A 24,339-nucleotide genomic window follows, 5' to 3' on the forward strand; every position below is an offset into this window, starting at 1 on the left:
AGCAGGTTGGATGACTGAGTGAATCCCTTCCCACACACGGAGCAGGTGAACGGTCTCTCCCCGGTGTGAACGTGCTGGTGTTTCAGCAGGGTGGATAACTGAGTGAATCCCTCCCCACACACGGAGCAGGTGAACGGCCTCTCCCCGGTGTGACCTCGCTGGTGTTTCAGTAGGTTGGATGACTGAGTGAATCCCTTCCCACACACCGAGCAGGTGAATGGCCTCTCCCCAGTGTGAACTCGTTGGTGTCTCAGCAGGGTGGATGACTGAGTGAATCCCTTCCCACACACAGAGCAGGTGAATGGCCTCGCCCCAGTGTGAACTCGCTGGTGTCTCAGTAGGTGAAATGAATTAGTGAATCCCTTCCCACACTCAGAGCAGATGAACGGCCTCTCTCCAGTGTGAATGCACTTGTGTCGATAGGCCAAAGATTGGCTGAAGCCTCGTCCACACACAGAACACGTGTACGGTTTCTCCCCGCTGTGAACGGTGCTTTTTGCTTCCATGTTCAGAGGCCGGTGATTTTCAGATACGATGAGTCGAGTGAGTCTGTCAGACCTTGGCATGATGTTTGGTTTGAGCTTACCATCTGTAAATTCCTCCCCTTCTAATACCCTGTAAAATTAATTTAAAACGGGGAGCGTGAGAGAGAACCCACAAAAAACCAAAGCCAGGTTGTGAAATTGAGTTTAATGAATCTGGTCATTTGTGGGGCCGGCACTAGAAAAAAGTGACCATGAAAGCTGCCGGATTGTCATAAAAACCCAACTGGTTCACTAATATCCCTCAGGGAAGGTAATCCACCATCCGGTCTGGGCCTACACACGACTCTGGCCTCTATGGGAGGAGAGAGAGAGAGAGGTGGGAGGGGGGCGAAGGAGATGGACTTTATACATCTGCAACTCGACCAGAACTTTGACAGAACATCCAAAACCCACAACCTTCACCACCTAGAAGAGCAGCTGTTGCATGGGAGCACCATCATCTCCAAGTTACTCTCCAAGTCACACACCATCCTGACTTAAGACATATATCACCATTCCTTCATCGTTGCTGGGTCAAAATCCTGGAATTCCTTACCTAACAACATTGTGGGAGTACCTTCACCACACGGACTGCAGGAGTTCAAGAAGGCGACTCACCGCCACCTTCTCAACGGGCAACTGGGGATTGGCCATATTTGCTGCTCTTGCGAGCGGCACCCACATCCCAAGAATGAATTAAAGCAAATCTGTAGATGTAAACTTGATTAAAAGCCTCTACAGAAATACTTGTTCCTAAAACAATAATCTTTACATTGTAGGGACAGTGTCTGCTTAGCAACCTAATCTCCCCCAGAATCCACCTCTCACAGTCCCACATTGGAAATTGTTGGGTCCTCCTGTGCTCAGAAGTACTGGGTGTTAAACCCAGCAGCTTCTCCTCCATCTCCACTCCAGCTCAAACTGAAGCAACAAAAAGACCTACACAGGTGACCAGGGACCGACTTCCGTCAGCCTGCAATAAAACTCTTCCCCACAGCCACTGACTAATGGCGGCCGCAGCACCCACAATTCCCCGCGCCCCAGAAACCGCTCTATCCAATGCACTGATTTCCCCGCTGAGAGCGCGCATGCTCCCCGGGGCCGCGGGCCATTCTGGGAGCCTGGCTCCTGTCCTTTTCCTGAGTCGGACTTGGTGGAACCGGCTGAAGAAACCGGGAAGCGGAGGCTCGGATGGGAGAGGCGCTGCACCCTGGGTTTCCTGGCGCCGGGGCCTTGGCCGCACGTCCGCCGGGCCCGGCCGCTCTGATTGAGTTTTTTGATGAGGTAACAGAGAGGGTTGATGAGGGTAATGCGGTTAACGTGGTGGACATGGATTTCCAAAAGGTGTTCGACAAGGGCCACATAATAGGCTTGCCAGCAAAGTTGAAGTCCATGGAATAAAAGGGACAGTGGCAGCATGGATACGGAATTGGCTAAGTGACAGAAAACAGAGAGTAGTGGTGAACGGTTGTTTTTCGGACTGGAGGAAGGTACACAGTGGTGTTCCCCAGGGGTCGGTACTAGGACCACTGCTTTTCTTGATATATATTAATGACTTGGACTTGGGTGTACAGGACACAATTTCAAAATTTGCAGATGTCACAAAACTTTGAAGTATAGTGAACAGTGAGGAGGATAGTGATAGACTTCAAGAGGACACAGACAGGCTGGTGGAATGGGCGGACACGTGGCAGATGAAATTTAACGCAGAAAAGTGCGAAGTGGTACATTTTGGTAGGAAGAACGAGGAGAGGCAATATAAACTAAAGGGTACAATCCTAAAGTGGGTGCATGAACAGAGAGACCTGGGGGTATGTGTGCACAAATCATTGAAGGTGGCAGGGCAGGTTGAGAAAGGGTTAAAAAAGCATACGGGATCCTGGGCTTTATAAATAGAGGCATAGAGTCAAAAAGCAAGGAAGTTATGATGAACCTTTATAAAACACTGGTTCGGCCCCAACTGGAGTATTGTGTCCAATTCTGGGCACCGCACTTTATGAAGGATGTGAAGGCCTTAGAGAGGGTGCAGAATAGATTTACAAGAATGGTTCCAGGGATAAGGGATGAGGGACTTCAGTTACGTGGATAGACTGGAGAAGCTGGGGTTGTTCTCCTTAGAGCAGAGAAGGTTGAGAGGAGATTTGATGGAGGTGTTCAAAATCATGAGGGGTCTGGACAGAGTAGATAGAGAGAAACTGTTCCCATTGGCGGAAGGGTCGAGAACCAGAGGACACAGATTTAAGGGGATTGGCAGAAGAACCAAAGGCGACATGAGGAAAAACTTTTTTACGCAGCGAGTGGTTAGGATCTGGAATGCACGGCCTGAAAGGGTGGTGGAGGCAGATTCAATCACCGCTTTCAAAAGGGAATTGGATAAGTACCATTAAATATATTCAAGAAGGAGTTAGATATATTTCTTCAGGCAAAAGGGATCAAGGGATATGCAGAGAAGGCAGGAACAGGGTACTGAGTTCGGATGATCAACCATGATCTTATTGAATGGCGGAGCAGGCTCGATGGGCCGAATGGCCTCCTTCTGTGCTGTATCCATTCTATGATTCTATAAAATATTTAAAAGTTTGCTCTACAGAAGCACGAGGTTTATCTGCTTTTATTCATGAATTTAAAAAGTCTCTATTAAAACCTGAGCCAGTGTGTTGTGAGACAAAAAGCCTTGCATCCAATAAGGGGAATAAAGGCCCACAGCCTCCCCTGGCCCCGGGCCCTGAACAAGGGACTGGAGAAACTCGCTGCCCTGCGGATCAGACGATCAGCTGGCGCTACTCCCGCCCCTCGGGCTCCCCGATTGGTTGGAGGACCCGCCGCTGGCTCGCTCCTCCAGTCCCGGCTCCTCACTCCCTATTGGTCGGAAGCTCCCGTCAATCAGGCCGTGGACCCGGGACACGTGTCCCTCACCGACTTTACAAAGAAAGCCTGGCGCGGTCGCCGGGCGGAGCTGCAGGTAGGCGGGAGCGGGGTCGGGCGATTAATAAACTGCGGGTAGGCCACGCCGCAGGGTTTATAAAGCCGGAGGACAGCCTGAGGCCCGAATTAGATTCAGCGGCCCGGTCTGTGTACCACCGGACGGCAGCGGTGAGGCTTTTACACGGTGACAGGCCCAGGCTACGCGCCGCCATCTTGGTGGAGGAAAGACAGGCCCGTTCCACCTGCAGCGCAGCGCATGCGCGGCCATCTTGGTACAGGAACAGGGAGTGGCCGGGGCTTCAGGGTCCCAGTGGCCTTTCCCCGGAATGCCCCGCGCCGACTCCGTCCGACAGGATCTGAGTGTGCAGGCGCAGCTCCGAGTGGGGGAAGGGGGTTGGTCTACTCTCGGCATGCGCGTTTATTACCCTTGGTGACCAGGAGGGGTTGCTGTGCCGGACTCGGCCGAAACCGCCGACCCGCCTGCGCATGCGCGGACTCTCGGCTGTCAATCAACCGTCAGCCAGCAGAGGTCACTGGTGAGACCAGTGAAGGAAGAAAGACTTGCATTTATATAGCACCTTTCACCACCACCGGACGTCCCAAAGCGCTTTACAGCCAATGAAGTACTTTTGAAGTGTTGTCACTGTTGTAATGTAAGAAACGCAGCAGTCAATTAGCGCACAGCAAGCTCCCACAAACAGCAATCTGATAATCTATCATTTCATTATGTTAATTGAGGGATAACCATAGAAACATAGAAGATGGGAGCAGGAGTGGCCATTCAGCCCCTCGAGCCTGCTCCGCCATTCAATTAGATCATGGCTGATCATCCAAACTCAGTATCCTGTCCCTGCCTTCTCCCCATATCCCTTGATCCCTTTAGCCTTAAGAAATATATCTAACTCCTTCTTGAATATATTTAATGAATTGGCCTCAACTGCCTTCTGTGGTAGAGAATTCCACAGGTTCACCACTCTCTGGGTGAAGGAATTCCTCCTCATCTCTGTCTTAAATGGCTTACCCCTTATCCTTAGACTGTGACCCCTGGTTTGGACTCCCCGACCATCGGGAACATCCTTCCTACATCTAGTCTGTCTAGTCCTGTTAGGATTTTATAAGTTTCAATGAGATCCCCTCTCATTCTTCTAAACTCCAGCGAGTACAAGCCCAATCGACCCAATCTCTACTCATACATCATTCCTGCCATTCCAGGTATCAGTCTGGTGAATCTTCGCTGCACTCCCTCCATGGCAAGAACATCCTTCCTCAGATAAGGCGACCAAAACTGCACACAATACTCAAGGTGTGGTCTCACCAAGGCCCTGTACAACTGCAGCAAGACATCCTTGTTCCTGTACTCGAACCTTCTTGCTACGAAGGCCAACATACCATTTGCCTTCTTAACCGCCTGCTGCACCCGTATATTTACCTTCAGCGACTGGTGCACAAGGACACCCAGGTCTCGTTGCACTTCCCCTTCTCCCAATCTATTGCCGTTCAGATAATAATCTGCCTTCCTGTTTTTGCCACCAAAGTGGATAATCTCGCATTTATCCACATTATACTGCATCTGCCATGCATCTGCCAAATCACCCAACCTGTCCAAATCATACTGGAGTTTCACGGCATCCTCCTCACAGCACACACGCCCATCCAGCTTTGTGTCGTCTGCAAACTTGGAGATATTACATCTAGTTCTTTGCATAGGAGCAGGAGAGGGCCATTCGGCCCCTCGAGCCTGCTCTGCCATTAAATGAGATCATCGCTGATCATCACCTCAGCCCCATTCACCAGCCCTATTGCCATATCGCTTGATGCCCTTACTGGTCAGAAATCTATCGGCTTCTGTTTTGAATATACCCAATGACTGAGCCTCCACAGCCATCTGAGGTAGAGAATTCCAAAGATTCACCACCCTCTGTGTGAAGAAATTTCTTCTCATCTCAGTCCTGAATGGCCGACCCTTTATCCTAAGGCTGTGGCCCCGGTTCTAGACTCCCCAGCCAAGGGAAACATTCTCCCAGCAGCCACCCTATCAAGCCCTGTAATAATTTTGTATGCTTCAATGAGATCCCCTCTGATTCTTCTGAATTCAAGAGAATACAGGCCTAGTTTGCTCAATCTCTTCTCATACGGCAGTCCCGCCATCCCAGGAATCAATCTCGTGAACCTTCATTGCACTCCCTCTGTGGCAAGTATATCCTTCCTTAGGTAAGGAGACCAAAATTGTACACAGTACTCCAGGTGTGGTCTCACCAAGGCCCTATATAATTGGAGTAAGACTTCTTTATCCTGTACTCAAATCCTCTTGTAATGTCAATCAACCAACAATCAGAAGAGGTCGCTGGTGAGACCATTGAAGAAAGAAAGACGTGCATTTATATAGTGCCTTTCACCACCATTGGACATCCCAAAGTGTTTTACAGTACTTTTGAAGTGTAGTCACTGTTGTAATGTAAGAAATGCGGCAGTCAATTAGCACACAGCAAGCTTCCTCAAACAGCAATGTTATAATGACCAGATAATCTATCTTTTTATGTTGATTGAGAGATAAACATTGGCTCGGAGACTGGGGATAACTGCCCTGCTCTTTCCCACATTACAACAGTGACTACTTCATTGTAGTACTTCATTGGCTGTAAAGCACTTCAAGACATCTGGTGGTCATGAAAGCACGATATAAATGCAAGTCTTTGTTTCTTGAAATTGTGCCATTGGATCTTTTACATCCACCTGAGCAAGCAGACGGCGCCTCAGTTTAATGTCTCATCCGAAAGACGGCACCTCCGACAGTGCAGCACTCCCTCAGCACTGCACTGGAGTGTCAGCCTAGATTTTTGTGCTCAAGTCTCTGGGCTGGGACTTGAACCCACAACCTTATGCCTCAGAGGTGAGAGTGCTACCAACTGAGCCACAGCTGACACTAAAGAACAAGCAGTTCTGACGAAGGGTCATCGACCTGAAACATTAACTCTGTTTCTCTCTCCACAGATGTTGCCTGACCTGCTGAGTATTTCCAGCATTTTCTGTTTTTATTAAAGAAACGAGGGAGTGATTGCTGACAGGAAGAATATTGGGTCGTCCCGCACATGTGCACCTCCCTGGCGGCTGAGGCGAAACACCGACTCGCCTCCACCTGAGCCACGCACGCGTACCAGGTGTTGCGGCTCCGCATGCGCGCCCGGTGTTCCGACCGCGGGGTTTTGTGCGCTGAGCAGGCACGTTGCGGACCGATTGGGACGGGCAATTGTGGAGCAGGAGGGAGAGCACGGGGGCCATGAGCACATGCGCGGGACTCAGAGTCAACAGAGTGCTTTCTGGAGCACGGGGGCTTGTGGGTATTGCAGCCGCCATTACTGCTGATCCTTTCAACCAACCTGTGCAGCAGCTGGGGCCTTAAAATCAGCTTCACTGCCCCTGGGGTCGGAAAGGGGAAAATTGAACAACAGTTTGTCTCTGATCCTTTTCTGATCTCAATTTACAGGGTTATAGAAGTGGAGCAGTTACAGGTGGGAAGCTCAGACCAAAAGTCACATCACAGAGTCGCTCGATTCATCAGGACCTGAATATCATCGGCCTTTGCACATGGAAGGAGAAAGCAGCGATCGCAGCGATGACAAACCGCACATGTGTTCAGTGTGTGGACGCGGATTCAGCCGATCGCCTGACCTGATGAGACACGTGCACCATCACACCGGGGAGAAACCGGGTAAAGGTGGGGACGGCGGGAAGGGATTCAGTTCCCCATCTGAATTGGAAGTTCAATGGCGCAGTCACACCAGGGACAGTCCGTTCGCCTGCTCCGAGTGTGGAAAGGGATTTGTTTGTTCATCCCATCTGCAAACACACCAGTGAGTTCACACTGGGGAGAGACCATTTCATTGTTCTGACTGTGGGAAGAACTTTAAAAGCCCTGGGGATCTGAAGCAACACCAGCGAGTTCACACTGAGGCGAGACCATTTCAGTGTTCTGACTGTGGGAAGAGCTTTAAAAGCCCCGGGGAGCTGAAGGAACACCAGCGAGCTCACACTGATGAGAGACCATTTCAGTGTTCTGACTGTGGGAAGAGCCTTAAAAGCCCCGGGGAACTGAAGGAACACCAGCGAGCTCACACTGACGAGAGACCATTTCAGTGTCCTAACTGTGGGAAGAGCTTTAAAAGCACCAGGGAACTGAAGGGACACCAGCTTGTTGACACTGATGAGAGACCATTTCAGTGTTCTGACTGTGGGAAGAGCTTAAAAACTCTGGGGAACTGAAGCGACACCAGCTTGTTCACACTGATGAGAGAGCATTTCAATGTTCTGACTGTGGGAAGAGCTTTAAAAGCCCCCAGGATCTGAAGCGACACCAGCTTGTTCACACTGATGAGAGACCATTTTAGTGTCCTAATTGTGGGAAGAGCTTTAAAAGCCCCGGTCATCTGAAGCGACACCAGCGAGCTCACACTGATGAGAGACCATTTCAATGTTCTGACTGTGGGAAGAGCTTTAAAAGCCCCGGGGAACTGAAGGAACACCAGCTTGTTCACACTGATGAGAGACCATTTCAGTGTTCTGACTGTGGGAAGAGCTTTAAAAGTTCCGGGGAACTGAAGCGACACCAGCTTGTTCACACTGATGAGAGAGCATTTCAATGTTCTGACTGTGGGAAGAGCTTTAAAAGCCCCCAGGATCTGAAGGGACACCAGCTTGTTCACACTGGGGAAAGACCATTTCAGTGTCCTAACTGTGGGAAGAGCTTTAAAAGCGCCAGGGAACTGAAGGGACACCAGCTTGTTCACACTGATGAGAGACCATTTCAATGTTCTGACTGTGGGAAGAGTTTTAAAAGCCCCCAGTATCTGAAGGAACACCAGCTTGTTCACACTGATGAGAGACCATTTCAGTGTTCTGACTGTGGGAAGAGCTTTAAAAGCTCCGGGGAACTGAAGGGACACCAGCTTGTTCACACTGATGAGAGACCATTTCAATGTTCTGACTGTGGGAAGAGCTTTAAAAGCCCCCAGGATCTGAAGCGACACCAGCTTGTTCACACTGATGAGAGACCATTTTAGTGTCCTAATTGTGGGAAGAGCTTTAAAAGCGCCAGGGAACTGAAGGGACACCAGCGAGTTCACACTGATGAGAGAGCATTTCAGTGTTCTGACTGTGGGAAGAGCTTTAAAAGCCCCGGTCATCTGAAGCGACACCAGCGAGCTCACACTGATGAGAGACCATTTCAATGTTCTGACTGTGGGAAGAGCTTTAAAAGCCCCGGGGAACTGAAGGAACACCAGCTTGTTCACACTGATGAGAGACCATTTCAGTGTTCTGACTGTGGGAAGAGCTTTAAAAGTTCCGGGGAACTGAAGTGACACCAGCTTGTTCACACTGATGAGAGAGCATTTCAATGTTCTGACTGTGGGAAGAGCTTTAAAAGCCCCCAGGATCTGAAGGGACACCAGCTTGTTCACACTGGGGAAAGACCATTTCAGTGTCCTAACTGTGGGAAGAGCTTTAAAAGCGCCAGGGAACTGAAGGGACACCAGCTTGTTCACACTGATGAGAGACCATTTCAATGTTCTGACTGTGGGAAGAGTTTTAAAAGCCCCCAGTATCTGAAGGAACACCAGCTTGTTCACACTGATGAGAGACCATTTCAGTGTTCTGACTGTGGGAAGAGCTTTAAAAGCTCCGGGGAACTGAAGGGACACCAGCTTGTTCACACTGATGAGAGACCATTTCAATGTCCTGACTGTGGGAAGAGCTTTAAAAGCCGCAGGGAACTGAAGGGACACCAGCTTGTTCACACTGGGGAAAGATCATTTCAGTGTTCTGACTGTGGGAAGAGCTTTAAAAGCCCCCAGTATCTGAAGCATCACCAGCGAGCTCACACTGATGAGAGACCCTTTAAATGTTCTGACTGTGGGAAGAGCTTTAAAAGCTCCGGGGAGCTGAAGATACACTAGCGAGTTCACACTGGTGAGAGGCCGTTCACCTGCTCCGTGTGTGGGAAGGGATTCACTCAGTCATCCACCCTCCTGTCACACCAGCTTGTTCACACCGACGAGAGACCCTTTAAATGTTCTGACTGTGGGAAGAGTTTTAAAAGCTCTGGGGAGCTGAAGAGACACCAACTCCTCCACACTGGTGAGCGACCGTTCACCTGCTCCATGTGTGGGAAGGGATTCGCTCGGTCATCCACCCTCCTGTCGCACCAGCTTGTTCACACTGACGAGAGACCCTTTAAATGTTCTGACTGTGGGAAGAGCTTTAAAAGCTCGAAGAACCTTAAGAGACATGAGCGTCTTCACACTGATCATAGAATCTAACAGCACAGAAGGAGGTGATTCGGCCCATCGTGTCTGTGCCGGCTCTTTGAAAGAGCTGTCCAATTTAATCCCAAACCCCAGCTTTATCCCCAGAACTCTGCAAACTAGTCCTCTTCAAGTACATGTCCAGTTACCGTTTGAAAGTTCCTGTGGAACCTGATTCCAGCATCCTTTCAGATGGTGCGTTTCAGATCTTAACAACCCTCTGTGTGAAAACAATTCTCATTTTCCTCTAGTTCTTTTAGCAACTATTTTAAGTCTGTGACCTTTGGTTACCGACCCACCTGCCAGAGTGAACAGTTTCTCCCTACTTGCTCGATCAAAACCGCTCATCATTTACGCGCCGCCATCTTGGTGGAGCGAAGACAGACCAGTTCCACCTGCAGCACGGCGCATGTACGGCCATCTTGGTACAGGAACAGAGAGTGGGCGGGGCTTCAGGGTCCCAGTGACCAGGAGAGACAATCATTGACTCATTGATTTTATTCTCACTCTGCACACTGTGGGTGGAGAACTGACCCCAACCAGAGTACAGGGAGGGGGAAAACTGGGAGTGGAGGAACGAAATGTTGGAGATGGTGCGATGGGTTTGGATTTCAGCACAGGGAGGAGGGAGAGTGTGTGGGATGGGGATTTACAGCTTTGGGGGAACAAGAGAGGAAATAATGTTCCATAGAAACTAGAATTGTCTGTTCTGAATTTCTATCCTGTACTTACAGTGATGACTTTTCTAAACTCCTTTTACAGGGTATTAGAAGGGGAGGATTTACAGATGGGAAACTCAAACCAAACATCACATCAAGATCTGACAGTCACTCCATTCATCAGGACCTGAATATCATCGGCCTTTGAATGTGGAAGGGGTAATGTTTGTCTGTTCTGTCTGTGGGAAAAGATTTCAAACATCAGTGTGACTGGAAAAGCACCGAGACACCCACACCCAAGTGAGAGTGTTCCAGAGCACTGACTGTGGAAAAAGCTTTAACCAGTTACACAAGCTGAAAAAACATCGCACCATTCACAGCGGGGAGAAACCGTACACGTGTTCTGTGTGTGGACGAGGCTTCAACCGATCGTCCAACCTGGAGAGACACAAGGACACCCACACCACGGAGAAACGGTGGAAATGTGGGGACTGTGGGAAGAGATTCAATTATCCATCCAAGCTGGAAACTCATCGGCGCACTCACTCCGGGGAGAGGCCGTTCACCTGCTCCGTGTGTGGGAAGGGATTCGCAGAGTTATCCAAGCTCCAGATACACCAGCGAGTTCACACTGAGGAGTGGCCGTTCACACGTATTGAATGTGGGAAGGGATTCACTCAGTCATCCAGCCTCCATAGACACCAGCGAGTTCACACTGGGGAGAAACCGTTCTCCTGCTCCATGTGTGGGAAGGGATTCGCAGAGTTATCCAAGCTCCAGATACACCAGAGAGTTCATACTGGCAAGGGGCTGTTCACGTGCATTGATTGTGGGAAGGGATTCACTCAGTTATACCATCTCCAGATACACTAGCGAGTTCACACTGGGGAGAGGCTGTTCACCTGCTGTGTGTGTGGGAGGGATTCACTCAGTCATCCATCTTCTGACTCACCAACTTGTTCACACTGTTAAGAGACCATTCAGATGTTCTGACTGTGAGAAGAGCTTTAAAAACACAAGCGACCTGCTGACCCACTAACGCACCACACTGGGGAGAGACCATTCACCTGCTCCGTGTGTGGGAAGGGATTCACTCAGTCATGCACTCTGCTGAGACACCAGTGAGTTCACCAGTGATTGCAGAGGTTGGATTCTGCTGTTATTGCTGCTGTTAATCACATCCAGGACTGAACCATGTTCACTCTGGCAATTGGGCTTTGTTTCTGCTGATGTTAATAACTAGAATAACTGGGCTTGAGATTAATATTCTGGACAAATATTAAATAAATCAGCTTTGTTTCAAACACACAGTGTGTCTAATATTTGATTTCTCCATGATAAGAGGAGACTAATTGATGTTCTGTTACTGACTGTTCCATTTTTGGGCCTTTTCTTACTCTGGATTATTTCAGTTCTCATCTAGTTCACCTTCTACCACATCAAACTCCAAACTTGTTCCGTTTGAGTACACAGCTTGTGGGTGTCATAGACTGAACTGTAGTGTCTCAATTTACACTCATCTGAAATTCCTTTGAACCACCCCTTTACAGAACTACCTTGCATAAGATTTGAAATCTGTTATTTTCTGTATCATTTAACATCTCTTGGATCCGATTAAAAAAAAAACTCCACACATACTGCATGTGACAGCCTTAGAAATGTTCTGATCTTTGTAATTGTCATTCCTGATTTTGATGGTCTCTTTGAATTAATCTCTTGTAACTAACATACCTTGCACTATTTCTTTAATCGAGATAAATGTTTCAAATACTTCTGTTATCAGCTCTTTAGCTCCTCCATTGATCCCTGTCAATAATCCTTGGTCAGGGGCTGGGGTTAAGGTGTAGGATTGGGGTTAGTGGTTGGGGCTAGTGGATATTGGTTAGGGTTGGAGTTAGTGGTTGGAGCTAGTGGTTATTCGTTAGGATTGGGGTTAGTTGTTGGGGCTAGTGGTTATTGGTTAGGATTGGGGTTAGTGGTTGGGGCCAGTGGTTATTGGTTAGGATTGGGGTTAGTGGTTGGGGCTAGTGGTTATTGGTTAGGATTGGGGTCAGTGGTTGGGGCTAGTGGTTACTGGTTAGGATTAGGGTTAGTGGTTGGGGCCAGTGGTTATTGGTTAGGATTGGGGTTAGTGGTTGGGGCTCGTGGTTATTGGTTAGGATTGGGTTTAGTGGTTGGGGCGAGTGGTTATTGGTTAGGATTGGGGTTAGTGGTTGGGGCTCGTGGTTATTGGTTAGGATTGGGTTTAGTGGTTGGGGCTCGTGGTTATTGGTTAAGATTGGGGTTAGTGGTTGGGGGCTCATGGTTATTGGTTAGGATTGGGGTTAGTGGTTATTGGTTAGAATTGGGGTTAATGGTTGGGGCCACTGCTTATTGGTTTGGATTGGGGTTAGTGGTTGGGGCTAGTGGTTATTGGTTAGGATTGGGGTTAGTAGTTGCGGCTCGTGGTTATTGGTTAGGATTGGGGTTAGTGGTTGGTGCTAGTGGTTATTGGTTAGGATTGGGGCTCGTGGTTATTGGTTAGGATTGGGGTTAATGGTTGGGGCCAGTGCTTATTGGTTAGGATTGGGTTAGTGGTTGGGGCTAGTGGTTATTGGTTAGGATTGGGGTTAGTGGTTATTGGTTAGGATTGTGGTTAGTGGTTGGGGGTTGTGGTTATTGGTTAGGATTGGGGTTAGTGGTTGGGGCTAGTGGTTATTGGTTAGGATTGGGGTTAGTGGTTGGGGCCAGTGGTTATTGGTTAGGATTGGGGTTAGTGGTTGGGGCTAGTGGTTATTGGTTAGGATTGGGGTTAGTGGTTGGGGCTCGTGGTTATTGGTTAGGATTGGGGTTAGTGGTTGTGGCTCGTGGTTATTGGTTAGGATTGGGGTTAGTGGTTGGGGCCATTGGTTATTGGTTAGGATTGGGGTTAGTGGTTGGGGCTAGTGGTTATTGGTTAGGATTGGGGTTAGTGGTTGGGGCTAGTGGTTATTGGTTAGGATTGGGGTTAGTGGTTGGGACAAGTGGTTATTCGTTAGGATTGGGGTTAATGGTTGGGGCTAGTGGTTATTGGTTAGGATTGGGGCTTGTGGTTATTGGTTAGGATTGGGGTTAGTGGTTGGGGTTAGTGGTTATTGGTTAGGATTGGGTTTAGTGGTTGGGTTAGTGGTTATTGGTTAGGATTGGGGTTAGTGGTTGGGGTTAGTGGTTATTGGTTAGGATTGGGGTTAGTGGTTGGGTCTAGTAGTTATTGGTTAGGATTGGGGTTAGTGGTTGGGGCCAGTGGTTATTGTTAGAATTGGGTTTAGTGGTTGGGGCTACTAGTTATTGGTTTGGTTTGGGGTTAGTGGTTGGGGCTCTTGGTTAGTGGTTAGGATTGGGGTTACTGGTTGGGGCGAGTGGTTGATGTTTAGGATTGGGGTTAGTGGTTGTGGCCAGTGGTTATTGGTTAGGATTGGGGTTAGTGGTTGGGGCTAGTGGTTACTGGTTAGGATTGGGGTTAGTGGTTGGGGCTAGTGGTTAGTGGTTAGTATTGGGGTTAGTGGTTGGTGCTCGTGGTTATTGGTTAGGATTGGGGTTAGTGGTTGGGGCCAGTGGTTATTGGTTAGGATTGGGGTTGGTGGTTGTGGTTAGTGGTTATTAGTTAGGATTGGGGTTAGTGGTTGGGGCTAGTGGTTATTGGTTAGGATTGGGGTTAGTGGTTGGGGCCAGTCGTTATTGGTTAGGATTGGGGTTAGTGGATGGGGCTAGTGGTTATTGGTTACGATTGGGTTTAGTGGTTGAGGCTAGTGGTTATTGTTAAGGATTGGGGTTAGTGGTTGGGGCTGATGGTTATTGGTTAGGATTGGGGTTCGTGGTTGGTGTTAGTGGTTGGGCTAGTGGTTATTGGTTAGGATTGGGGTTAGTGGTTGGGGCCAGTGGTTATTGGTTAGGATTGTGGTTAGTGGTTGGGGCCAGTGGTTATTGGTTAGGATTGGGGTTAGTGGTTGGGACTCATGGTTATTGGTTAGGATTGGGGTTAGTGATTGGGGCCAGTGGTTATTAGTTAGGATTGGGGTTAGTGGTTGGGGTTGGTGGTTATTCGTTAGGACTGGGGTTAGTGGTTGGGGCCAGTCGTTATTGGTTAGGATTGGGGTTAGTGGTTGTGGTTAGTGGTTATTAGTTAGGATTGGGGTTAGTGGTTGGGGCTAGTGGTTATTGGTTAGTATTGGGGTTAGTGGATGGGGCTAGTGGTTATTGGTTACGATTGGGGTTAGTGGTTGGGGCTAGTGGTTATTGTTAAGGATTGGGGTTAGTGGTTGGGGCTGATGGTTATTGGTTAGGATTGGGGTTAGTGGTTGTGGTTAGTGGTTATTAGTTAGGATTGGGGTTAGTGGTTGGGGCTAGTGGTTATTGGTTAGGATTGGGGTTAGTGGTTGGGGCCAGTCGTTATTGGTTAGGATTGGGGTTAGTGGTTGTGGTTAGTGGTTATTAGTTAGGATTGGGGTTAGTGGTTGGGGCTAGTGGTTATTGGTTAGGATTGGGGTTAGTGGTTGGGGCCAGTCGTTATTGGTTAGGATTGGGGTTAGTGGATGGGGCTAATGGTTATTGGTTACGATTGGGGTTAGTGGTTGGGGCTAGTGGGTATTGTTAAGGATTGGGGTTAGTGGTTGGGGCTGATGGTTATTGGTTAGGATTGGGGTTAGTGGTTGGTGTTAGTGGTTGGGCTAGTGGTTATTGGTTAGGATTGGGGTTAGTGGTTGGGGCCAGTGGTTATTGGTTAGGATTGGGGTTAGTGGTTGGGACGCATGGTTATTGGTTAGGATTGGGGTTAGTGATTGGGGCCAGTGGTTATTAGTTAGGATTGGGGTCAGTGGTTGGGGCTGGTGGTTATTGGTTAGGATTGGGGTTAGTGGTTGGGGCCAGTGGTTTTTGGTTAGGATCGGGGTTAGTGGTTGTGGCTCGTGGATATTGGTTAGGATTGGAGTTAGTGGTTGGGGCTCGTAGTTATTGGTTAGGATTGGAGTTAGGGTTGGGGTTAGTGGTTATTGGTTTGGATTGGGGTTAGTGGTTGGGGCTCGTGGTTATTGATTAGGATTGGAGTTAGTGGTTGGGGTTAGTGGTTATTCGTTAGGATTGGGGTTAGTGGTTGGGGCCAATGGTTATTGTTTAGGATTGGAGTTAGTGGTTGGGGTTAGTGGTTATTGGTTAGGATTGGGGTTAGTGGTTGGGGCTCGTGGTTATTGGTTAGGATTGGAGTTAGTGGTTGGGGTTAGTGGTTGGGGTTAGTGGTTATTGGTTAGGATTGGGGTTAGTGGTTGTGGCCAGTGGTTATTGGTTAGCATTGGGGTTAGTGGTTGGGGCTCGTGGTTATTGGTTAGGATGGGGTTAGTGGTTGGGGCTTGTGGTTATTGGTTAGGATTGTGGTTAGTGGTTGGGGCTAGTGGTTATTGGTTAGGATTGGGGTTCGTGGTTGGGGCTAGTGGTTATTGGTTAGGATTGGGGTTAGCGGTTGGGGTTCATGGTTATTGGTTAGGATTGGGGTTAGTGGTTGGGGCTAGTAGTTATTGGTTAGGATTGGGGTTAGTGGTTGGGACGAGTGCTTATTGGTTAGGATTGGGGCTAGTGGTTGGGGCCAGTGGTTATTGGTCAGGATTGGGGTTAATGGTTGGGGCTCGTGGTTATTGGTTAGGATTGGGGTTAGTGCTTGGGGCTAGTGGTTATTGGTCAGGATTGGGGTTAGTGGTTGGGGCTAGTGGTTATTGGTTAGGATTGGGGTTCGTGGTTGGGGCTCGTGGTTATTGTTTAGGATTGGGGTTAGTGGTTGTGGCTCGTGGTTATTGGTTAGGATTGGGGTTAGTGGTTGGGACTAGCGGTTATTGGTTAGGATTGGGGTTAGTGGTTGGGGTTAGTGGTTATTGGTTAGGATTGGGGTTAGTGGTTGGGGCTAGTGGTTATTGGTTAGGATTGGGGTTAGTGGTTGGGGCTACTGGTTAATGGTTAGGATTGGGGTTAGTGGTTGCGGCCAGTGGTTATTGGTTAGGATTGGGGTTAGTGGTTGGGGCCATTGGTTATTGGTTAGGATTGGGCTTATTGGTTGGGGCCATTGGTTATTGGTTAGGATTGGGGTTAGTGGTTGGGGTTAGTGGTTATTGGTTAGGATTGGGGTTAGTGGTTGGGGTTAGTGGTTATTGGTTAGGATTGGGGTTAGTGGTTGGGGCTAGTGGTTATTGGTTAGGATTGGGGCTAGTGGTTATTGGTTAGGATTGGGGTTAGTGGTTGGGGCTAGTGGTTAATGGTTAGTATTGGGGTTAGTGGTTGCGGCCAGTGGTTATTGGTTAGAATTGGGGTTAGTGGTTATTGGTTAGGATTGGGGTTAGTGGTTGGGGTTAGTGGTTATTGGTTAGGATTGGGGTTAGTGGTTGGGTCTAGTAGTTATTGGTTAGGATTGGGGTTAGTGGTTGAGGCCAGTGGTTATTGTTAGAATTGGGTTTAGTGGTTGGGGCTACTAGTTATTGGTTAGGTTTGGGGTTAGTGGTTGGGGCTCTTGGTTAGTGGTTAGGATTGGGGTTACTGGTTGGGGCGAGTGGTTGATGTTTAGGATTGGGGTTAGTGGTTGTGGCCAGTGGTTATTGGTTAGGATTGGGGTTAGTGGTTGGGGCTAGTGGTTACTGGTTAGGATTGGGGTTAGTGGTTGGGGTTAGTGGTTAGGATTGGGGTTAGTGGTTGGTGCTCGTGGTTATTGGTTAGGATTGGGGTTAGTGGTTGGGGCCAGTGGTTATTGGTTAGGATTGGGGTTAGTGGTTGTGGTTAGTGGTTATTAGTTAGGATTGGGGTTAGTGGTTGGGGCCAGTGGTTATTGGTTAGGATTGGGGTTAGTGGTTGGGACTCATGGTTATTGGTTAGGATTGGGGTTAGTGATTGGGGCCAGTGGTTATTAGTTAGGATTGGGGTTAGTGGTTGGGGTTGGTGGTTATTCGTTAGGACTGGTGTTAGTGGTTGGGGCCAGTCGTTATTGGTTAGGATTGGGGTTAGTGGTTGTGGTTAGTGGTTATTAGTTAGGATTGGGGTTAGTGGTTGGGGCTAGTGGTTATTGGTTAGGATTGGGGTTAGTGGTTGGGGCCAGTCGTTATTGGTTAGGATTGGGGTTAGTGGATGGGGCTAGTGGTTATTGGTTACGATTGGGGTTAGTGGTTGGGGCTAGTGGTTATTGTAACGGATTGGGGTTAGTGGTTGGGGCTGATGGTTATTGGTTAGGATTGGGGTTAGTGGTTGGTGTTAGTGGTTGGACTAGTGGTTATTGGTTAGGATTGGGGTTAGTGGTTGGGGCCAGTGGTTATTGGTTAGGATTGTGGTTAGTGGTTGGGGCCAGTGGTTATTGGTTAGGATTGGGGTTAGTGGTTGGGGCCTGTGGTTATTGGTTAGGATTGGGGTTAGTGGTTGGGACTCATGGTTATTGGTTAGGATTGGGGTTAGTGATTGGGGCCAGTGGTTATTAGTTAGGATTGGGGTTAGTGGTTGGGGTTGGTGGTTATTCGTTAGGACTGGGGTTAGTGGTTGGGGCCAGTCGTTATTGGTTAGGATTGGGGTTAGTGGTTGTGGTTAGTGGTTATTAGTTAGGATTGGGGTTAGTGGTTGGGGCTAGTGGTTATTGGTTAGGATTGGGGTTAGTGGTTGGGGCCAGTCGTTATTGGTTAGGATTGGGGTTAGTGGATGGGGCTAGTGGTTATTGGTTACGATTGGGGTTAGTGGTTGGGGCTAGTGGTTATTGTTAAGGATTGGGGTTAGTGGTTGGGGCTGATGGTTATTGGTTAGGATTGGGGTTAGTGGTTGGTGTTAGTGTTTGGGCTAGTGGTTATTGGTTACGATTGGGGTTAGTGGTTGGGGCCAGTGGTTATTGGTTAGGATTGTGGTTAGTGGTTGGGGCCAGTGGTTATTGGTTAGGATTGGGGTTAGTGGTTGGGGCCTGTGGTTATTGGTTAGGATTGGGGTTAGTGGTTGGGACTCATGGTTATTGGTTAGGATTGGGGTTAGTGATTGGGGCCAGTGGTTATTAGTTAGGATTGGGGTTAGTGGTTGGGGTTGGTGGTTATTGGTTAGGATTGGGGTTAGTGGTTGGGGCCAGTCGTTATTGGTTAGGATTGGGGCTAGTGCTTGGGGCTGGTGATTATTGGTTAGGATTGGGGTTAGTGGCTGGGGCCAGTGGTTTTTGGTTAGGATCGGGGTTAGTGGTTGTGGCTCGTGGATATTGGTTAGGATTGGAGTTAGTGGTTGGGGCTAGTGGTTATTGGTTAGGATTGGGGTTAGTGGTTGGGGCCAGTGGTTATTGGTTAGGATTGGGGTTAGGGTTGGGGTTAGTGGTTGGGGCTAGTGGTTATTGGTTAGGATAGGGCTTAGTGATTGGGGCCAGTGGTTATTGGTTAGGTTTGAGGTTAATGGTTGGGGCCAGTGGTTATTGGTTTGGATTGGGGTTAGTGGTTGGGGCTCGTGGTTATTGGTTAGGATTGGAGTTAGTGGTTGGGGTTAGTGGTTATTGGTTAGGATTGGGGTTAGTGGTTGGGGCCAATGGTTATTGTTTAGGATTGGGGTTAGTGTTTGCGGCTCGTGGTTATTGGTTAGGATTGGGGTTAGTGGTTGGGGCTAGTGGTTATTGGTTAGGATTGGAGTTAGTGGTTGGGGTTAGTGGTTATTGGTTAGGATTGGGGTTAGTGGTTGGGGTTAGTGGTTATTGGTTAGGATTGGGGTTAGTGGTTGTGGCCAGTGGTTATTGGTTAGGATTGGGGTTAGTGGTTGGGGCTCGTGGTTATTGGTTAGGATGGGGTTAGTGGTTGGGGCTTGTGGTTATTGGTTAGGATTGTGGTTAGTGGTTGGGGCTAGTGGTTATTGGTTAGGATTGGGGTTCGTGGTTGGGGCTAGTGGTTATTGGTTAGGATTGGGGTTAGCGGTTGGGGTTCATGGTTATTGGTTAGGATTGGTGTTAGTGGTTGGGGCTAGTAGTTATTGGTTAGGATTGGGGTTAGTGGTTGGGACTAGTGCTTATTGGCTAGGATTGGGGCTAGTGGTTGGGGCTAGTGGTTATTGGTTAGGATTGGGGTTAGTGGTTGGGGCCAGTGGTTATTGGTTAGAATTGGGGTTAGTGGTTGTGGCTCGTGGTTATTGGTTAGGATTGGGGTTAGTAGTTGGGGCTAGTGGTTATTGTTAAGGATTGGGGTTAGTGGTTGGGGCTTGATGGTTATTGGTTAGGATTGGGGTTAGTGGTTGGTGTTAGTGGTTGGGCTAGTGGTTATTGGTTAGGATTGGGGTTAGTGGTTGGGGCCAGTGGTTATTGGTTAGGATTGTGGTTAGTGGTTGGGGCCAGTGGTTATTGGTTAGGATTGGGGATAGTGGTTGGGACTCATGGTTATTGGTTAGGATTGGGGTTAGTGATTGGGGCCAGTGGTTATTGGTTAGGATTGGGGCTAGTGCTTGGGGCCGGTGGTTATTGGTTAGGATTGGGGTTAGTGGTTGGGGCCAATGGTTTTTGGTTAGGATCGGGGTTAGTGGTTGTGGCTCGTGGATATTGGTTAGGATTAGGGTTAGTGATTGGGGTTAGTGGTTATTGGTTAGGATTGGGGTTAGTGGTTGGGGCCAGTGGTTATTGGTTAGGATTGGGGTTAGTGGTTGGGGCCAGTGGTTATTGGTTAGGTTTGGGGTTAGTGGTTGGGGCCAGTGGTTATTGGTTTGGATTGGGGTTAGTGGTTGGGGCTCGTGGTTATTGTTTAGGATTGGAGTTAGTGGTTGGGGTTAGTGGTTATTGGTTAGGATTGGGGTTAGTGGTTGGGGCCAATGGTTATTGTTTAGGATTGGGGTTAGTGTTTGCGGCTCGTGGTTATTGGTTAGGATTGGAGTTAGTGGTTGGGGTTCGTGGTTATTGGTTAGGATTGGAGTTAGTGGTTGGGGTTAGTGGTTATTGGTTAGGATTGGGGTTAGTGGTTGGGGCCAGTGGTTATTGGTTAGGATTGGGGTTAGTGGTTGGGGCTCGTGGTTATTGGTTAGGATGGGGTTAGTGGTTGGGGCTTGTGGTTATTGGTTAGGATTGTGGTTAGTGGTTGGGGCTAGTGGTTATTGGTTCGGATTGGGGTTAGTGGTTGGGGCTCATGGTTATTGGTTAGGATTGGGGTTAACATAGAAACATAGAAGATAGGAGCAGGAGTAGGCCATTCGGCCCCTCGAGCCTGCTCTGCCATTCAATGAGATCATGGCTGATCATCTAAATTCAGTACCCTGTCCCTGCCCTCTCCCCATACCCCTTGATCCCTTCAGCCTTAAGAAATATATCCAACTCTTTCTTGAATATATTTAATGAACTGGCCTCCACCACCCTCTGTGGTAGAGAATTCCACAGGTTCACCACTCTCTGGGTGAAATAAAGAATAGATTGCCTTTCAAAAGCTAGGCTTTATTAGCCTTAAAAACCAACAAGTACATGTTGAGCACCCAGTCTCAACCACTGTAGAAAACTGAATTTAAGATGGCCACCACAGGTCACATGGAATCAACTAACCAATAAGTTTACAGCATATATCTCAAGGCAGGAAAACAGGCAACCAATTACAATGCTTCTTATAAAACAAGAATAATCACCACACTGGGTGAAGACATTCCTCCTCATTTCAGTCCTAAATGGCTTACCCCTTATCCTTAGAGTATGACCCCTGGTTCTGGACTCCCCGGCCATCAGGAACATCCTTCCTGCATCTAGTCTGTCCAGGCCTGACAGAATTTTACAGGTTTCGATAAGATCCCCTCTCAGTCTTCTAAACTCCAGTGAGTATAAGCCCAATTGACACAATCTCTCCTCATATGCCATTCCTGCCATCCCAGGTATCAGCCTGGTGAATCTTCGCTGCATTCCCTCGATGGCAAGAATGTCCTTCTCCAGGTAAGGCGACCAAAGCTGCACACAATACTCAACGTGTGGTCTCACCAAGGCCCTGTACAACTGTAGCAAGACATCCTTGTTCCTGTACTCGAACCCTCTTGCTACGAAGGCTAACATACCGTTCGCCTTCTTAACCGCCTGCTGCACCTGCATGCTTACCTTCAGCGACTGGTGCGCAAGAACATCGAGGTCTCGTTGCACTTCCCCTTCTCCCTATCTATTGCCATTCAGATAATAATCTGCCTTCCTGTTTTTGCCACCAAAGTGGATAACCTCACATTTATCCACATTATAGTGCATTTGCCATGTTTCTGCCCAATCATCCAACCTGTCCAAATCGTACTGGAGTTTCACGACATCCTCCTCACAGCTTACCCTCCCACCCAGCTTTGTGTCATCTGCAAATTTGGAGATATTACATCCAATTCCCTCGTCCAGATCATTAATATATATTGTGAACAGCTGGGGTCCTAGGACCGATCCTTGCGGTACCCCACTAGTCACTGCCTGCCACTCAGAAAACGACCCGTTGATTCCAACTCTTTGCTTTCTGTCCGCCAACCAGTTCTCTATCCAAGTCAATACCTTGCCCCCAATCCCATGTGCCTTAATTTTGCACGCTAATCTCTTATTTGGGACCTTATCGAAAGCCTTCTGAAAGTCTAAATACACCACATCCACTGGTTCTCCCTTATCTATTTTACCAGTTACATCCTCAAAAAATTCCAGTAGATTAGTCAAGCATGATTTACCTTTTGTAAATCCATGTTGACTTTGTCCGATCCTGTCACTGCTTTCCAAGTGCTCTGCTATTACATCTTTGATAATAGACTCAAGCATTTTCCCCACTACCGATGTCAGGCTTACCGGTCTATAATTCCCTGCTTTTTCTCTACCACCTTTTTTGAATAGTGGGGTAACATTAGCTACCCTCCAATCCATGGGTACTGTTCCAGAGTCTATCGAGTTCTGGAAGATGACCAGCAATGCATCTACTGGTCCTTAAGTACCCTGGGATGTAGATTATCAGGCCCTGGGGATTTATCGGCCTTCAGTCCCATCAATTTTTCTAACACCATTTCCCTACAAATACTGATTTCTTTCAGTTCCACCCATTCATCAGACCCTATGTTCCCCGGCATCTCTGGGAGGTTATTTGTGTCCTCCTTTGTGAAGTCAGAGCCAAAGTATGAATTTAGTTGGTCTGCCATTTCTGTTTCCCATTATAAATTCTCCTGATTCTGACTGCAAGGGACCTACGCTTGACTTAGAGTCATAGAGTCATAGAGTTATACAACACGGATAGAGGCCCTTCGGCCCATCGTGTCTGCACCGGCCATCAAGCCCTGTCTAATCTAATCCCATATTCCAGCATTTGGTCCGTAGCCTTGTATGCTATGGCATTTCAAGTGCTCATCCAAATGCTTCTTAAATGTTGTGAGGGTTTCTGCCTCCACAACCCTTTCAGGCAGTGAGTTCCAGACTCCAACCACCCTCTGGGTGAAAAAGTTCTTTCTCAAATCCCCTCTAAACCTCCCGCCCTTTACCTTGAATCTATGCCCCCTAGTTATTGACCCTTCTACTAAGGGAAAAAGCTCCTCAGTATCCATCCTATCTATGCCCCTCATAATTTTGTACACCTCAATCATGTCCCCCCTCAGCCTCCTCTGCTCCAAGGAAAACAAACCCAATCTGCCCAGTCTCTCTTCATAGCTGAAGCGCTCCAGCCCTGGTAACATCCTGGTGAATCTCCTCTGCACCCTCTCCAAAGCGTTCACATCCTTCCTGTAGTGTGGCGACCAGAACTGCACACAGTATTCCAGCTGTGGCCTAACCAGTGTTTTATACAGCTCCATCATAACCTCCTTGCTCTTATATTCTATGCCTCGGCTAATGAAGGCAAGTATCCCATATGCCTTTTTTACCACCTTATCCACCTGTTCCGCTGCCTTCAGGGATCTGTGTACTTGCACACCCAGATCCCTCTGACCCTTCGTCTTGCCTAGGGTCTTACCATTCATTGTGTATTCCCTTGCCTTGTTAGTCCCCCCAAAGTGCATCACCTCGCACTTTTCCGGGTTAAATTCCATTTGCCACTGTTCCGCCCATCTGACCAACCCATCTATATCGTCCTGCAGACTGAGGCTACCCTCCTCGCTATTTACCACCCTACCAATTTTTGTATCATCCGCGAACTTACTGATCATACCCTTTACATTCATATCCAAGTCATTAATGTAGACCACAAACAGCAAGGGACCCAGCACCGATCCCTGTGGTACCCCACTGGCCACAGGCTTCCAGTCACAAAAACAACCTTCGACCATCACCCTCTGCCTTCTGCCACTAAGCCAGTTTTGTATCCAATGTGCCAAGGCACCCTGGATTCCATGGGCTCTTACCTTCTTGACCAGTCTCCTGTGTGGGACTTTATCGAAGGCCTTACTGAAATCCATGCATTCCACATCCACTGCGTTACCCTCATCCACACACCTAGTCACCCCCTCAAAAAATTCAATCAAATTAGTCAGACATGATCTTCCCTTGACAAAGCCATGTTGACTATCCCCGATTAAGCCTTGCCTCTCCAAGTGGAGACTAATTTTGTCCCTCAGGATTTTTTCCAATAATTTTCCTACCACTGATGTTAGGCTCACTGGCCTGTAGTTCCCCGGTTTTTCCCTACTTCCCTTCTTGAATAATGGTACTACATTAGCGGTTCTCCAGTCCTCTGGCACATCCCCTGTGGCCAGAGAGGTCCTGAATATATGTGTTAGAGCCCCCGCAATCTCTTCCTTTGCCTCACACAGCAGCCTGGGATACATTTCGTCCGGGCCTGGGGATTTATCCATTTTTAGGCCTGCTAAAACCGCCAATACCTCCTCCCTCTCGATGTTAATATGTTCGAGCATATCACAGTCCCCCCGCCCTATTTCTATGTCTACATCGTCCTTCTCCATAGTGAAGACGGATGCAAAAAGTTCATTTAGAACCCCTCCTACATCTTCCGGCTCCACACACAGATTGCCACTTTTGTCCCTAATGGGCCCTAT

General features: G+C 48.4%; 1 protein-coding gene across 1 annotated transcript in view; it reads right to left on the bottom strand.

Moving 5' to 3' along the window:
- The window catches only part of LOC147118929 (uncharacterized), a gene marked incomplete at its 5' end in the record, with an annotated part of 50,129 nt that overhangs the window by 17,741 nt on the left and 8,049 nt on the right, over nt 1-24,339 (bottom strand). The window contains one exon of the mRNA XM_085983998.1: nt 12-461. Within this exon, the coding sequence (XP_085840124.1) occupies nt 12-461 (450 nt within the window). The remainder of the gene's footprint in view (nt 1-11; nt 462-24,339) is intronic.

This window comes from Somniosus microcephalus, chromosome 4, assembly GCF_052327205.1.
Source record: "Somniosus microcephalus isolate GS21.2 chromosome 4, FLI_Smic_1.0, whole genome shotgun sequence".
Taxonomy (NCBI): domain Eukaryota; kingdom Metazoa; phylum Chordata; class Chondrichthyes; order Squaliformes; family Somniosidae; genus Somniosus; species Somniosus microcephalus.